The 17,051-nt window shown below is 44.0% G+C and overlaps 1 protein-coding gene across 10 annotated transcripts in view; it reads left to right on the top strand.

Annotated features, from left to right (window-relative positions):
• Nucleotides 1-17,051, top strand: part of RAPGEF2 (Rap guanine nucleotide exchange factor 2) — a 256,095-nt gene that overhangs the window by 94,855 nt on the left and 144,189 nt on the right. For all 10 annotated transcript variants that reach the window (XM_084972184.1, XM_084972195.1, XM_084972196.1 and 7 more), the window contains 2 exons: nt 341-397; nt 12,723-12,806. In XM_084972184.1, the coding sequence (XP_084828310.1) occupies nt 341-397; nt 12,723-12,806 (141 nt within the window). The remainder of the gene's footprint in view (nt 1-340; nt 398-12,722; nt 12,807-17,051) is intronic.

The following is a 17,051-nucleotide window of genomic DNA, read 5'->3' on the forward strand; positions in this document are numbered from 1 at the left end:
CTAATTTTTGGGTTCCTTCTCATTTTCTGTTTACCTCGGAGAACATTAACTTGTCCGAGCATCATGTATGAAGTATAAAACATGAACAGTGTTGTTCCCTACAAAATAAACACAGCGTCCTGGTGTCTGACAGAATGTTTCTTCTTTAGCATCTCTTTACCAGGTTTCCTTTGACTTCATTTTATTAACCTCGGCACCAAAAATATTTGTCTTGAGGCTAATGAATGATTGCGACAGTTCATAGTAGGCAATCTTCACTTTCTGCCTGATGTCTCATTTGAACTCTTGGCATGTTTTTCATGGCGGTGTTGAACTCAGGTCTTTGTGTTTTGTTTTCCAGGTTGATGTGTGAGACTGTGAGATACGAAAGACACGAAGCCAATGAAGTTCTGTACTAGTAAGTGTCTCCCTTGTCCCGGCATAGCATGTGATGCAGCGCTTAGTGGCTTCCTAGGCAAAGAAGCTCTAGGAACAGCTTGCCATGATAGTGCTATCTTAGCTTTGCTTTGGCATTTATTTCATGATTTAGAAATGGGGAGCTGGCAACTATTTCATGTCCTAAAGTCAAAGTCGACAGTCCTTCGATGATAAATTCGTATCCGTAGCTTTGCATCTCTCACAGGTGGCTCAGAGATGCTCTTTCCCATTGTGGAGTATTTTGACTGGTCCTATTATGGCATGAGGATAGTGGATAGTCTTCCCACGGGGAAGAAATAGGGATCCCCACAGCCACACCAGATGAGAGCATAAACATCACACTTCATACTTTCAAAAACAGGAGAAGGAGCTGCCCGCATCTCTTTGGGCTTAGTTTCTTCCTTAAATCATATCGATGTTCCTTTTAAGATGTGTAACACAATTCTTGAAAAAAAGTACAGCTAATTTTGTAAAGAAGGTGATTAACATTCAGGAGATAAATATTTGGTGTATTAAGGTTACACCCACTCTGATTTACTGGGCATGCTATTTTGTTCATGATGTTTGCTATGAGTGGCTGTTGTTCTGTTGACTCTCCTTTCTGTTTTTCAAAGAACCTACTGAACAATTACTACTTTCCATGCATATTGTAAGGAATATTTATTGAAATAAGTAAGATACAGCCTCTGCCCTCAAGGAGACTATTATCTTTTGAGGGAAGTAAAATAGAAAACAAACAAACAAAAGTGGAAAACAGCAACAACAGGAACAGACCAAACTATCCAGCCAAGATAACTGAGACTCTAGGTATTCATAGAAGGGGTGTAGGGGAGGGTCTCAGAGGAGTGGCTCTTTGTTCTCAGTCTCCTAGTGTGTCTGGTGGTCTCAGGAGGCTTTCTTGGCAGGAGAAACTGTGTGTACAGGGACTCTGAGAGGTGAAGGGGCCTGGCCTTGCGTTTTGAACAGTGTGGCAATTTAGTGCGAGTGGCTTGTGGTATGTGAGGGTCGGGAGAAGAGGCATTCACTCGCTTGTGAATGACTTATTTAAAAAAAAAAATCATTTTTGAAGTTCCCTGGTGGCTCATCAGGTTAAGGATCCTTTGTCGTCATTGCTGTGGCTACAGGTTCAATCCCTGGTCTGAGAACTTCCACATGCTGCGAGTGCAGCCCCAAAACAAAATCATTCTCAATTCTTGAAGAAACTGGAAATGAGTCTTTTTCATCCTTAATTACATTCTATTATGGAAAATTACAAATGTTCACAATATTGGAGATAGCATGTTGGTGTTGGGTTCCTTGCATAGATTTTTCTGTGAAACTAGTAAGTGAATAAAGACCTCTGAGCTCCTGTTAAACATAGCTCTTTAGACTTGTGCCTTGACAGCAAACGGGGCTTCCATTCTGCACTTTCTGGTCGGCGGGGGTTGTGATGCTGTGCACTGGCTGTGACCTCTTTGTCCTCCTGGGACCCTCGGCGGTGGGCTGGGCAGGGCTGACTTTGAATTCGGTCAGTTTCTGGACATTTGCAAGTTCCCTTTAGCATTTCTGGTGCCCATTTTCTCTAGATGAGGAGCAGGAATCTGTGAAAATGAAATGGCAGCATGAAACTCTGAAAGGCACAGATTTGTGCAATTTTTTCATGACCTCTTGGAAGTTTTCAGAAGAGTTAATTTTGGCTCCTCTTTTATTTATATATTTATTTATTTTAATTTTAATTTTATTTGTTTATTTATTTATTTTTGTCTTTTTGCCATTTCTTGAGCTGCTCCCGCAGCATATGGAGGGTCCCAGGCTAGGGGTCGAATCGGAGCTATGGCTGCCAGCCTACGCCAGAGCCACAGCAACGCGGGATCCCAGCCGCGTCTGCAACCTACACCACAGCTCCCAGCAATGCAGGATCCTTAACCCACTGAGCAAGGGCAGGGATTGAACCTGCAACCTCATGGTTCCTAGTTGGATTCATTAACCACTGAGCCACGACGAGAACTCTTATTTTCTTTCTTTCTTTCTTTCTTTCTTTCTTTCTTTCTTTCTTTCTTTCTTTCTTTCTTTCTTTCTTTCTTTCTTTCTTTCTTTCTTTCTTTCTCTCTCTCTCTCTCTCTCTCTCTCTCTCTCTCTCTCTCTCTCTCTTTCTCTTTCTCTATCATCTATCTATCTATCTTAGGGCCACACCCACGGCATATGGAAGTTCCTAGACTAGGGGTCAAATCAGAGCCCTGGCTGTCAGCCTACACCACAACCACAGCAACACAGGATCTGAGCCTCATCTTTCACCTATACCACAGCTCTCAGCAACGCTGGATCCTTAATGCACTGAGCGAGGCCAGGGATGGAACCCACAACCTCATGTTTCCTAGTCGGGTTTGTTTCTGCTGCGCCACATTGGAAACTCCTGGCTTCTCTTTTAAATTTGGCAAATTGTCCCTCAAGCCCTTGGAGGTATCCTCCAACCTTGGAGGATAAGTCCTTGCATGGACTTATTTTCCTTTCATTCAAAAAGTTTATTGAGTAACTTCATAATTCCCAAGATAGCATGCCTTCATTTCACTATAAAATTGGATTTTGTAAATTTAAGAATGACTACACTGTCAGCCTACAGAGTTTTTGGCTTTACCAGTTCTTCAGTAGTTTAAATGTTTCCCTCTGCTCGTTAATTGAACCAGCCTGGTTAAAAAAAAATTATGTCCACTTATCCCTCATATTTTCAAAATACATGTATTTTCAGAATACTTTAATATATCCAAAATAAAGTATTTTCAAAATAAAGCTGAACTACCTGCAATAGTTCCGTCGGTTTTCAGAATTTTTATTGATGTTACTGATTTATCTTATTTGTTGGTTGTAAGCCCTTATAATTTATTGAAAGGAGACTAAGGATTTTCTGGGAAACTTGATGTTAAAATAATGCTTTTTGCCCTTCAGAGTTTTAGTGATAAAAAGTGAAGTAAATTCCTAACAATTCAGAACTTTCAGGAAATGGAACAGAAAGTCACTCTTTACTTTTGAAAAGGATTCTTTTTGTAAGTGTGGGGATGATTATATACTTACATATAATTAAGTATTATGAAGTGTATACTTTTATAATACAGTCCTGCTGCTTTGTAGGTTAGACATATATATTTAAGCTCCTGGTAGACCCCTTTCTAAAATAGCTCTATACTTCATGCCTGAGTGCACTTTGCCCATCTTTTGACCTTGACCTGGTGCTTGGGTTGCACACTGTGCTGTACAGCATTAACTCTTCTGGTAAACTTACTTTGTGGCCTTACAAAAATACGTACTACATGCTTTATCTTTGAGGTTAAGCTTAGAGCCCCATCACAGAAGCAAAAAAAAAATTAAATGTTTTGATAAATCCCATAGCAGAAGTGAAGCCATATATTGTGTATCTGAAAGGTCTTCTGGGTCTTGGGGCCATTGTGAGAACTTCTAGTTCAAGGTCTGGACACTTCTCTGCAGGATATCCCACCTCACTGTGATGGGGGAAAGAGGGCTGAATGGGGCTGTCCCATGGGGCCCTTCAAGTCCAGATTGAGAAACTCTGGCCCAAACCAGCAGCTGGATGCCTACAAGGGGCAGAAGCTCCTTTCTGTAAATAGGTCGAGTTATTCCTGCTCTGGTTGTTGGTATAATTGTGCATTTGAGAACACAGGTGTATGTCAATAATAAAAGTACAGGAACAGGGGGTGAGAACGAGCCCTGAACTTGGGCAGGGGGCTTCCACCAAGAGGCTTTGGAGGGGAGCCCACGGAGGGCCAGGTGGGTGAGGCAGAGGGAGACACTCAGAAGTCATCCTGCTCTCTGGTTCAAACTTCAGTTGGATGGTGGGGCTGGGGCAGCAGACAGAGGAGAAACAACAGGTGTTTTCCGAGTTTGCTTCTGGGTTACTGGCCCTCTGGGGCCCCTGCTAGTGGTCTCTGTCTACTTCTTTATTGGAACTTTGCATGGTCTTCATGTTACTTCCATTCTGGTCTCTTAGCTGGAGGAGTGCAGTTCCTGGTCCTGGGTGGTGAGAATCCTGTCTCCATTCCCCCTAGTCACCTGTGGTTCCGTCATTTGAATGTGGTGAAACACTCTTGGGGTGTGATGCAGCCTCTTTTTGCAGATAGTCCTGATGTTTGTGGTTTTGCTTGTCCCTGACCACCCTGTGGCTGCCGTGTTCCCCCCCGCCCACCCCAGTGGCTTCCTCACCACAGTTCTCTGGATGTCCGCCAGTCACCCACTGCTGCCCACATGGAGCAGCGGAAGGGAGCTCCTCCCCCTCGGCCTTCTGGGGAGCACCCACACAGCTGCATCTGCTCTGCTCACACAGGAGAAAACCTGCTGTATGCCCGGTGCCCTCCTTATGCACCAACTTCTGGTCCCGGTTGTTGCTTTTTCACAAGCGGACTGTTCCTTCAGTGTCCATTGCTTGACACCGCCCTCCCCAAATACACACACGGACATGGGTGGATTAGCTGCTATTTGTGGCTGGCGGGATATGAATGTCAAGCTTAGTGTTCATGCGGTGGTCACCCCTAGCCCACAACCTGTCCCGCTCTGTTAGGGCACTTCCCCCCCCCCCCCCCCCCCCGCCACAGTCCCTCCTGCCTTCTCTGCCCCTTTTGCAGCTATATTTGCTGGTTGGGTTCCACTTGTTTTCACATAGTATTAAAGCTGAATAAAGTAGCTTTTTCCCAAGTTACTTTTTTGCCCTCTGATGATCCTTTGTGCTGATTCAGTCCCTTTTCTTGTGGTTTATTCACTTATTTCCCTCCTCTTCCATCAACTTGGAATTGACCCGTTTAGAGGCCTCCTGCTCTGTGAACAGGGAACCTGGAACAGCACTGACAGCCCTTCCATATGGAGACACTGCCACCTGGTGGACAGTTGCGATATTGCTAAAGTGGTTCTTTAAGCCTGGATTCTTTTTTTCCAGCTCCTGGTAAATTGAAACTCTCATCTTTGACTTTCAGACACTTTAATACCATACCTAAGTTTGCGTCTGAATAGACACTACTAATTCGCTATTAAGGAAGTATCTGAGCGCCCATGGAGTGTTATATAGTGTGCAGATTGGGCGTACTGATGAGTTAGAGGAGCTTAAAAGCTAATGGGGAAGGAGTTCCTGTTGTGGCTCAGCAGTAACGAACCCAACTAGTATCCTTGAGGATCCCTTGCCTTGCTGAGTTGATTAAGGATCTGGCATTGCTGTGAACTGTGGTGTAGGTCATAGATGTGGCTTGGATCCTCTGTTGCTATGGCGGTGACACAGGCTGGCAGCTGCAGCTCTGATTTGACCCCTGGTCCAGGAACTTCCATTTGCCCTGGGTGCAGCCCTAAAAAGCCAAAAAAAGGCTAATGGGGAAGCCCCTAAAATAAACACTGCTGACACTGGCAGCTGCTTCATATGAATAAGTATGAAGCACCCTGGGAACCCAGGAGGATGACTCACTTACTTGGAAGATACTGAAACATTTCTCAGGGGAAGTGGTGGTTAAACTGGAATTTAAAGGATGAATAGCAAGTTTTCTGGGTGGAAGGTCCCCTTTACGAGCTGGCACAGCAAGTTTGTCCAGCAGGTTTTTCTGGGGCCTGAGGCGTAGGTGGGACCAGGTGTGTGGTGGCTCAGCAGGTACCGCCTGGAGCCCAGGATGTGTGGGGCTGGGAGCAGAATGGAAAGGGTTGGGTCACTTGTGAGGAACCAGAACCTCAGCAGGACTGCATGGCTGGTGTGAAAGTGTCCGCTCCTAAACCTGTGCTTTTGCGCGGCAGTGTGGAGCTGCCTTCAGCTGCTGTGCCGCCAAGGGCTGGACTCTCCTGCTAAGGAACCGAGAGCTGCCCTGGGAAGTGCCTGGTGATCTCGATTCCCTAAGCTGGTGCTGACTGAGACCCAGGCGTTCCTGCATGCAGCACCCAGGCCCGCCTGTAGGTGGAGGAAGATACCCAAGTGGCTTAGGAATGAGAGCTATAGAGAAACTAGCAGAAATTAGATGGGGTGAGTATTTTGAGGTTTGGGAAACAGTGAGTGAGAAGATCACATTAAAGATGGGGTGTAGGTGTGTGTGATGTGGAAGGCGCGCTGGGAGCAGCTGTGGGTAGTGCCGAGGGGCAGGGCGGAGAGAGGGGCCAGGTCACGGGCTCTTCCTGTCCTGCCAGCTGGACCTGCCCTTCTGGGTCAGCCTGGGGGGAATGGGCTGCAGGGACCTCTCAGTCCTCATTGCTTCTGGGTCCTTCTGTCTGATCACACTGAGCGGCAAAGTGCTTGCATTACAGTGGCCTGTTTATGTTTTGTTTGCTTGTTTTTTTTTTTTTTTTTTGGCTTGATTCATTTCCTCCTCCCTGTTGGTGACATCACATTCAGAGGCCCTCAGAGTGTCTTGTTGCACACCTGGGCTTTTGTGGCTTTCACATGTTGCTTGAAGCATTGGGGTGGGGGGTGGGGAGGTTGGAGTCAAATCAGTACCCCTTCATAGAGCTCCATCTAATGTTTGTAGGTCCTTTCTCCGAGTCCGTGAGACCTGCCTTGCTGGATGCACCTCTTTAATCTTTGGGCTTCCCTTTTCTCCCTGTTCCTGGTGATGTAAGACTATGGTATTTGGAAATGGCAAGTTAGAGTTTATCCAAGATTGCCATGTCAGCAACCCTCGGTGGGATGCCTTAGCTCATAATTTTAAAACATAAGACAACTATTTTGAGAAAAATTAAAATGACATGAGTGAATAAAGCAGATGCAACTAGTCACATCAGTAAGGACAGGATTGTAGTTTTTTCTGCCATTTGTTCCTGTTGGGGTTTGATTTTAACTTGACAAGCCCTGTACATAAGAGCGACCCAGGTTGTTGTTTAGAAGGTGAAGTGATGGATCTGCTGCCAGAGGACCGGTCCCGGGGAGCCTGGGACCACACAGTTTTGACTGGCATTCTAGGTGAGTCACATGCTCATCAGAGCTTGAGAACCACTAGACGGAATCAACTCCCAGGGTGAGTCCTAGGTAATAGGATTAATAATAACTGTTATTATACTAGTCAGCTTCTGTTAGCCTGCCACATTGCCCGTATGTCTGCAAGTGAGATCTCAGATTCATTCTGCTTCCCTCTAAGTGTGGAAAAGTTCAGTGCTGTTGCTGCTAGGTTCTCCTCCTTCACCTTTTCTTAGAAAACACACAGCCATCGCTAGGCCTGCACGGAGCCACCAGGTGGCAGCTGCACTGAGGGGAGTGTTTGCAGAGCTGGAGGGGAGGCAAGGTGTGCCTCCTGTTGAAACACTGCCTGCCTGATGCCTCTCTGCGAATGAGAGACTGAGCGGGGAGCCTGGCCGTTTCTCATGAAGTCAGGAGAATTTTCTGGCTGATTAAGTAAAACAGATTTTTTGGTGGCATCTCACAATAGGGAATTTTCAGACCAGAAACCAACCTTGGGGTACAGGAATGAGGAGAGGTGGAGGGGAGGATTTCCTGGCTTGTGGCTCTTTCCAAAACATCTTTAAAATGAGACTCAGTGTTTTTGTATTCTTAGTTCTAATTAGTTTATTTTTGTAAAGCATGAATATTTTAATTTTTATTGAAGTATAGTTGATTTACAATGTGCATTAGTTCCAGGTGTACAGCAAATGATTCAGTTATACATGTATATCTATTCTTTTTCAGATTCTTTTCCTTATAGGTTATAAGATTATAGAGTTTCCTGGGCTATATCCTTGTTGGTTATCTGTTTTATCTATAGTAGTGTGTATCTTTTCATCCCAAACTTCTAATTTATTCCTCCCTTCTTTTTCCCTTTGGTGTCCATAAGTTTGTCTTCTATGTCTGTGAATCTATTTCTATTTTACAAATAAGTTCATTTTAGATTCCATGTATAAGTGGTATCAAATGATATTTGTCTTTCTCTGGGCATACATCTTTAAAAGAGACAACTCAGTAATAAAGCCATCATGACTCCTGTTTGGCATGGCATGTTGTCAACACTCACCAAATCCAGTAAATGTTTGATCATTCTCTGCAAATATCTGCTCAAGCCAAAACAGCTCTGGTGAGTTACCATTTGAACTTTTCAATAAAGGGGGAGAAACAGCTTGTCCAGCAGGCAGCTGGAATCACCCAGTAAGTGGGAGTGGTTGAGAGGGCCAGTTTCTCAGCCTGACTTCCTCAGCTCTTTGCCGAGGTCTTCCTGATGTGAAGGAAGTCTGGGAGTGTTCAGGGGCCAGTACATTTACTGTCACAGTATCTATCTACCTTGGACTCTGGGTGTCTTTCACTTCATGTGTATTTGAAGATCAGAGCCAGGAAAGCTGAGTTTACAAACCCTGTGTTAATTTTGTCCATAGTCATTTGCCTTCAAAATGAACAGATACGGAATCAGTGACAAGCCAGGGAATATTTGTTCTACTCTCTGCATCACAGTTAATCCGGACCGTGACAGCCTTTGTTGTACTTTGCACCAAGGTAACAACTACAGAATGATCGTTGTTTGTGTGGCCGAGCATCTTTGCACAGCTCTGACCATAGGCTTAGTTAGTAAGTGGTGATCAACCCTGATTTCCTGCTTTTCTAGAATTCATTTTCCTTGACCAACCTTTTGGTGATAAAGGGAACATCATAAGTGCAAGAGCAGATTCAAATAAGTTTACAAGGTATTTCATTTTTTCTTCTTGGTATTTCAGTGTTTTATTACTTGTTAATAAAAAACTTACACCATTCTTGCATCTGACAGAACACATTTTTACTTGACGTAAATCAGAATTAGTAATAATGCTGTCACCCTATGTTAAGAAAGACAGGTACAGTTCCCCTTGTGGCTCAGTGGGTTAGGAACCCAACTAGTAATCGTAAGGATGTAGATTTGATCCCTGGCCTCACTCATTGGGTTAAGGATTTGGTGTTTCTGCAAACTGCAGCATAGGCTGCAGATATGGCTTGGATCCAGCATTGCTGTGGCTGTGGTGTAGGCCAGCAGCTGCACCTCCAATTTGACCACTAGCCTGGAAACTTCCATATGCCCTGGGTGTGGCCCTAAAAAGAAAAAAAAAAAAGGAAAGACAAGTACATTTCCTCCCCTAAACTAGGTAAATGATTGTTGATTGCAAAGCTAATGACTAAAAATTGGAGAGAAAAGGGTATAAATTCTGTTTGGAAGTAATAGGCATTTTCATTTGAGAAATAAATTTACTTTCATGGTTCCACTTGTACTAAAACTTGTTTGACAATATTTTCCTTCCTGTTTTCTTGAGGCTTTGCTGTCAAGCATTCAGTAGTTGGGAAAGTGGTAAAGGATGCTTGAGGGGAAGCAGTGATTTGCTGCTGATTTGCTTTGAAAGCAAATAGCAATGAATAGAAACAGACTCACAGACTTGGACAACAAACTCGGGTATTAAAGGGGACAGGTGGGGGAGGTGTGGACTGGGGGTTTGGGATTGGCATATGCACACTGAGTTATTTGGAATGACTGGCCAATGGGGACCTGCTGTATAGCACAAGGAACTCTATCCAATATTCTGTGATAACCTATGTGGGAAATGAATCTGAAAGAATTGAATGTGTGTAAATGTATAACTGAGTCACTTTGTTGTACAGCGGAAATTACCACAGTTTGTAAATCAACTACTTCAGTAAAACTTTAAAATATGAAAAAAATCGCATTCATGTAAAAAAGGGCATGAATAAAAAATTTAAGAAGAAAAAAGAAAACTGTAGCTTAATGTAATTTTATTTTTCTTATTATCATAAAAGCATCTTTTCTCTTAAGTTCGTGAGCCCACCCTAGTTCTTTTTCTATGAAATTGGTTCATAAGTTTCAGCCAATTTTTAGTGAGTCGTGGGATGTTTTCTTACCTAGAAGAGGTTTATTAAAATTCGCTTTTTTTTTTTTTTTTTTTCTTTTTAGGGCTGCACCTGTGGCATATGGAAGTTCCTGGGCCGGGGGTTGAATCCAAGTTGCAGCTGTCAGCCTACACCTCAGGCACAGCAACACCAGATCTGAGCCACATCTGTGACCTACACTGCAGCTTGTCAGCTTGTAGCAATGCTGGCTGGATCCTTAACCCACTGAGTGAGGCCAGGGATTGAACCTGCATCCTTAAGGATACTATGTTGGTTCCTAACCTGCTGAGCCACAACGAGAACTCCAGAAAAATTAGCATTTTGAAAACATGAGCTGTGATGACCTGTTCCCCAGTTTGCTGCTTCTATTCTGACTTTATTGTGCTTTTTTTCATGTATTAATTTCTTTTACAGAGTCAAGTTTATCAAATTTATTAGTCAGGATACAGGCTTAGCTGCTACTAAAAGAAAAAAAATGCTGACTGCAGCAGTGGCTGGATCACAGGGACCGTTCACTTTTCTTACACGTGGTAGCGGCCTGGGTGCTGGGAGCTAGGATGGTGTGGCAGCTTGCCGCTGTTATGAACCCAGGCTCTTTCCATTGAGTGGGCCGGTCACCCTCAGCCTGCAACCTCTGCCTCAGAGGCTCAGAGGCAGCTGGAACCTCCCAGCCACATCCACATTCCAGGTAATAGACAAAGGACAGGGCTGCCCATCTCTTCAAGGGGACAAGGTGGAGGTCGCCTCTCTCTTGCCCTCACATCCCAGCTGCAGGGGGGGGGGGTCTTTGGCAACTGCTGCCAAGCTCTCTCTTTTTTTTTTTTCCTTTCCCAAAATGGATTCCAAGCATTTTTAAAGGATACCAAGTTCTATGTACAATTTTGAATAACCAAGTTATTTAAAACAACAAGCACTATCACCTCATGTTTTTCTTTTTTTCTTCATTTTTTTCAAGTTTTATTGAAGTAGAGTTGATTTACAAGTTTGTGATAATTTCTGCTGTACAACAAAGTGATTCAGTTATACATATACACACAGATTATGACAGAATATTGAATAATATTCCCTGTGCTACATAGCAGGTCCATCATTAAATTTTCATCAAACAGATTGGCAAAACCCCAAAAGTTGGATAAACAGCTTCAGTGACAGGCTGCCCCTCAACGCTGGCTGTGGCCACATGGCTGGTGGCCTCTGCACTCACTGCCCTGTCATTGGCCGATTATCCTCATCCTGCTGGAGCCATCGGCTGCTTGCCTTCTTTGCTCAGATATGCTCTCTTCTCTGTGAGACCTGTCCTGACCCGTTCAAAATTGTAACATACGGAGTTCCTATCATGGCACAGTGGAAACGGATCCGACTAGGAACCACGAGGTTGCGGGTTCAATATATCTGGCCTCGCTCAGTGGGTTAAGGATCCAGCGTTGCTGTGGCTGTAGTATAGACTGGCATCTGTAGCTCTTATTCGACCCCTAGCCTGGGAACCTCCATATGCTAACTACAAAGCAAAAAAAAAAAAAAAAATTTTGTAGCAACCACTCCTACTTTCCTTACCCTACACCAACCTATTCCTTGGAGCACAGGTTTATAATTTACAAATTATTATTTTTATTGTTTATTGTATATACTGTCCCACCAGAATAGAAGCTCCATGAGGGCATGGATCTTGGTTGTTGTTACTTCCTGAAGTATTCTCAGCACCTGGAATAGCCCTGATCATAAAATAGGGGAGGCCATAGGTCGGCACATAAGATGCTGCCCACCTGGGCAGGGAGGACACCATGACAGTATTTATCAGCATTACAGTGTCCATGCCTTTGGACGCAGCAGCTGCATATCAAGTTACTAATTACAGTTACTACTGTGGATATAAGCTTATTCATTGTAGTCTTTATTTTCTTCTAAAATAATTGCATACGTTAAAAACCACTGAAATGACTGGCAATAGGGGGTTGCTACCTCTAACAAGAATGTTGTCTTCTGATGAGAAGATCTCTGAGTTTGCACAAAGGAAGAACACAGGGTGATTTTTTTTGTGAAAAGAGAAAGAGATGGTGGTGGGAATGAGAATAAGGGTCTATCTCTGTGCGTATGTGCCTTGGGACATTCTGGAAGGATTTCAGCAAGTGTGGTAGAGAAGTGGGTGGGGGGGCTTGGTAGACAGAGGAGTGAGAAAACTAGGTTTTACTGTTTGCCTCTTGGTATTTTTTGCTTTATGAAACAAGGGAAGGCATTTGAAGTTCCAAAAAAATTAAGCAATATTTCTCAGAATGGTAGGTGCTGTAGGTCTAAGGAACATTTAAAACATTTAAATATACTGATAAATATGTTTAGCTTATTTGGGTGTTAAGTGATTAAAAAGTGATTCCAAGAGTTGAATAACGATGGTCCATGTACATGATTTATGCTGTTTCATTGTTCTTCAGGATTCTAGAGTGCTGTGTGCTATGTATGTTTTGATTTTCTTGGTCTGTTTAGAGATAATCATCTTCTTTTCTTTTCTTTTCAGTCCTGATGACATTGGGACCTGCTGGTACATCCTTCTCTCTGGGTCCGTGTTCATTAAGGAATCCATGTTTCTTCCACGGAGCAGGTATGGTACAGAGGTTCTGCAACAGATTTTCTGTGAAGCCTGAAATCCTTTGGCAGAATGAGTTCTTTTGCAGAATTCTTCTCTCTTCCGACTTCCTCCTCTGCTGACACAAAGCAAGAAAGCGCTTGGGTATTGATAACTTGAATCTCTAAGACAAGACTCTTCTACCCTGTAAACCCTGTTCTAGTCTCTACAGAGGACAAGAACAAGGCACATGCTGGTTACGGGTTACTTGAACATACAGGCTAGTTGAGGACCTGTTTGCTCATCGGGACTGAAGCTGCCTCTGTAACGGGACATCTTGTACACTAGAGCCCAAGAGGGCTCAGTGGAGCTGGAAGGCGAAGGCAGGGGCTGCTGTGTCTGGGGCCCTGTGGTCTCACCCCAGCACCATCTGCAGAACCCCCCTGCTCTGGCCTCTTGTACTAACTCCTGATTCATGGCTTGAGTCCCTGACGTTTGTACCAAAGACCAGGTCGTGCTTGTGTCTTTCCTCTGGACCTTCAGGCTACAATCTGGGTGGTGGGCTGGGGGCACCCAGTACCTGGTTCCCATCAGGTGTGGCCAAAGGGGGTCAGGGCTCACCTGCTGTGAGTATGGCTGCCTGTGTGCGGCTTCCTGAGGGTCCCCAACACTTCTGAATTTCAGGAGTTATTTCCACTCCCAATTGTGTGTTTTTAACAATTAAGTATTTTTATTTCAACCGAAGATTTTTAAATTTTAGCTGATAGGCAATCCCGGGTGGCTCAGTGGGTTAAGGATCTGGCATTGTCACTGCTATGGCACTGGTCACTGCTGTGAATAGGTTTGATCCCTGGTCCTGGAACTTCTGTGTGTTGTCAGCGTGGCCAAAAAAATAATAGTAAAATAAAATGACTAAACAATATTTGATTAAAATTGACTCAGTTTATTAAAGTGTAGCTCTTCCATTCCCCACTTCCTGTCACCGAACTTGCTCATAAAAACCTGAAGATGAATTCTTGATACATCACTCTGAAGGAATTATGGTAAGAATGTGTCTTAAAGATGTGAGCAGGTTTCATAATGCCTGTGAGCGAGGCGGGGCCAGGTGATTCATAGCGGCCTGGGAGAGGCACAGAAGGTGTTGGGAGGGCCCTGAGCAGCAGAGCCAGATGCCAAGGCACTGCAGCTGTTGGGAGCAACCTCCAGTGCAGCCCCCAGGCCTCCTGCTCCTGCCCTGCTGCTCCTCCCTTATCGGCAGGCCTTATTCTCCCTGGAAAATGGCCCCACAGGGCAGGAAACTCCCTCGCCTATTTGTTTGCTATTCTTTCAGTAGCAAACGTTAGAGGGTGGTAGTGCCCTTGGTGGTGGCAGTTGTAGTGGCACAAAAATGATGATGGAAAGAGGCTAAAGGCTGTGGCGGCTAGTGCTGTTTGTCTGGCATCATTGGAAAAGCCTTATGTGGAATTATTTAATTATGTGTGTGGAATCATTTAATTTCACGACTGTCCTTTGAGGAAGGCATGTCATTCCCTGTATTTATAACCAAGGAGACTCTGGCAGTGTAGGTGGGCTGGTGGCCATCCACCCTCCGGTCTGCCTGGGTGGCCTGGCGTGACTCCTGGCATGATCCTCAGCATGACCCCTGGCGTGACCCGGAGAATGCCCTCCCATCATCACGGATTCTGTCTCCTGAGGAACGGAGCACAGAGCAGCAGATAGAAGTAGCTGCTGGCTCCCTTCTGAAGGCTCTGACGGTTTCTGAACTTGAAAGTGTGCAGAGGCAAATAAATGTTTAGGCACTGGCTTATTCTAAAACTTACATTTAATTTTTATTTAAAAAGTAGTGGTAATTACTATACAAATTATCACAGATAAAGAGAAGGAAAACCATCACCTAAAGTCTCTCATGCAAGGTAGTCATTCTTTAATATTCTAGTCTTTTTCCGTCTAGTCTTACATGTATGTGGGCTGCATACTTAAGAGCACACTTTATAAACAATTTAATATCTTGCTGATTTCAAGAATGTATATATGCTTACCTCATTACATCAAAAACTCTTTATAAAGGCTCACTCTTTATGCCTTTTCACATCTGCCTCATGTTCAGTTATTTGAACTTAACCACAATTTGATTAATAATTGTTAAGGGGTAAATTTTCCATACTTTTCATTATAAATGATGCTATAGGAGTTCCCATCGTGGCTCAGTGGTTAACGAATCCGACTAGGAACCATGAGGTTGTATTTCGATCCCTGGCCTTGCTTAGTGCATTAAGGATCTGGTGTTGCTGTGAGCTGTGGTGTAGGTCACAGATGTGGCTCGGATCCCGAGTTGCTGTGGCTCTGGTGTAGGCCGGCGACTACAGCTCCGATTAGACCTAGCCTGCGAACCTCCATATGCCGTGGGAGCAGCCCTAGAAAAGGCAAAAAGACAAAAATAAATAAATAAATAAATAATGCTATAAAGAATGTGATTTGGGGTTTTCTGTTGTAGCTCAGCAGGTTAAAAACCCAACTAGTATCATGCGGATGTGGGTTTGATCCTGGCCTACTCATTTGGTTAAGGATCTCGTGTTGCCACAAGCTGCAGTGTAGGTTGAAGATGTGGCTTGTGTCTCATGTTGCTGTGGCTGTGGAACAGGCTGGTAGCTGCAGTTCTGATTCCACCCCTTGCCTGGGACTTCATATGCTGCAGATATATCTGTAAAAAGAAAAAAAAAAGAAGAAAAGAATGTGATTTGAAGTTTATGCATCTTAGAGAAAACCAAGGTTGATAACACCATCATCATCTTGATACAAGTTCTGTTGTACAAATTAAATCTGTAGACCGAGTTCCTAGAACAGCAAAGGAGCATGTGACTGCCTTTCTTGACCACCAGCCATCATCAGCTAGTCAAGTAGGACAAGTGACAGCTTGTCCCAACTTCTGGGACAGGAACCCAGTGTTCAGATACCTGCTGTTGTAGGAGAAAGAAGACTTGCAGTCCAGACCTATTTCATGAACACATTGGAGTCTGTAGCTAATTATTTTCAAAGATGACTTCAGTTACTCTTTCTCTGGCAGACTGTCAAAAGCTTGCAGGTCAGGACTTTACTGGGATGAGGGGAAAGGATGATGTTTCAGACTGAATGACAAGCCAGGGCTATTTATAGGTTATTTCTTCATGTGGCACCTGGTGACCTTTGCTGGGTCCAAGTTGTTTGTTTCCTTTGGAGCTGTTGCCTGAGGAATAGTCCTGAGATTGTTGTAGTGAGTAGGAGCCTGTGCTGGTCCTGTGTTCAAGGTAGGCATCAGTGAGTATTTCTTTCTCCAGGAAACATTGAGGCTGGATTAAAGTGTAATGTAGATTCGGTGCAAGGAGCAGTCAGGTTTTATAAAACAGCCAGTTCACAGGCGACTTCCTGCATTGACCATCCTTTTCTCATGTTAGCCTGGAAATTGGTTATCAGTATATGTAATAAATAATCTGATCCTTCTCCTGAATGTTTTAACTCATTTTGACAGGTAATGTAGCCTGAATAGCTAGTTTGGATCAAAGCAGTTTGGACAGCATTTTCCTTTTTTTTTTGGTCTCTTCTAGAGTTGCATCCGTGGCACATGGTGGTTCCCAGGCTAGGGGTCAAATTGGAGCTGCAGCTGCCGGCCTATGCCACAGCCACAGCAATGCCAGATCCAAGCCGCATCTGTGACCCACACTGCACCTCATGGCAACGCTGGATCCTTAACCCGCTGAGGAAGGCCAGGGATTGAACCCACAACGTCGTGGTTTCTAGTTGGATTTGTTAACCACCGAGCCACAATGGGAACTCCCATTTTCCTTTAACTGATTTTCCTGCAATTGCTTTGACCCCCGAAACCATCAAGCATGAAGGGTGATGTTCAGCCCAGAAAATCTGTTCTTGGGCTTCCACATTTCATTAGCTTTACTGAATTCCTTCGTTAACATTTAGGCCAACATTATATTTATTTATTTCATTTTTGTCCTCCTTTTAGACAGGTGAAGGTTGTTTTGGCTATGTACTTTACTCTGGTTGTTCAAGCCCAACTATTGTTCTTCAGTAAGATTTTTAACACTGATGGCACTTAGGAAGTCCTTTATGCCTGTCTCAGAGTCAGCCTACTCTCTCTGCCCCACTTCGAGGCCCTTCAGTGATTAGAATGTTGTTTTATGAATTTGACTGTAAACTTATTAGAAATTTACCAAGTTTGGAAACATAGATCTTTACGCAAGTGGCCGTCATGTCACTTACATGTTACATATAGCAATGGTGTTACATATA

This window comes from Sus scrofa, chromosome 8, assembly GCF_054392235.1.
Source record: "Sus scrofa isolate SSC_HxYL_T2T_F1_AM1 chromosome 8, Sscrofa_HxYL_maternal_Yorkshire_Landrace_v2.0, whole genome shotgun sequence".
Taxonomy (NCBI): domain Eukaryota; kingdom Metazoa; phylum Chordata; class Mammalia; order Artiodactyla; family Suidae; genus Sus; species Sus scrofa.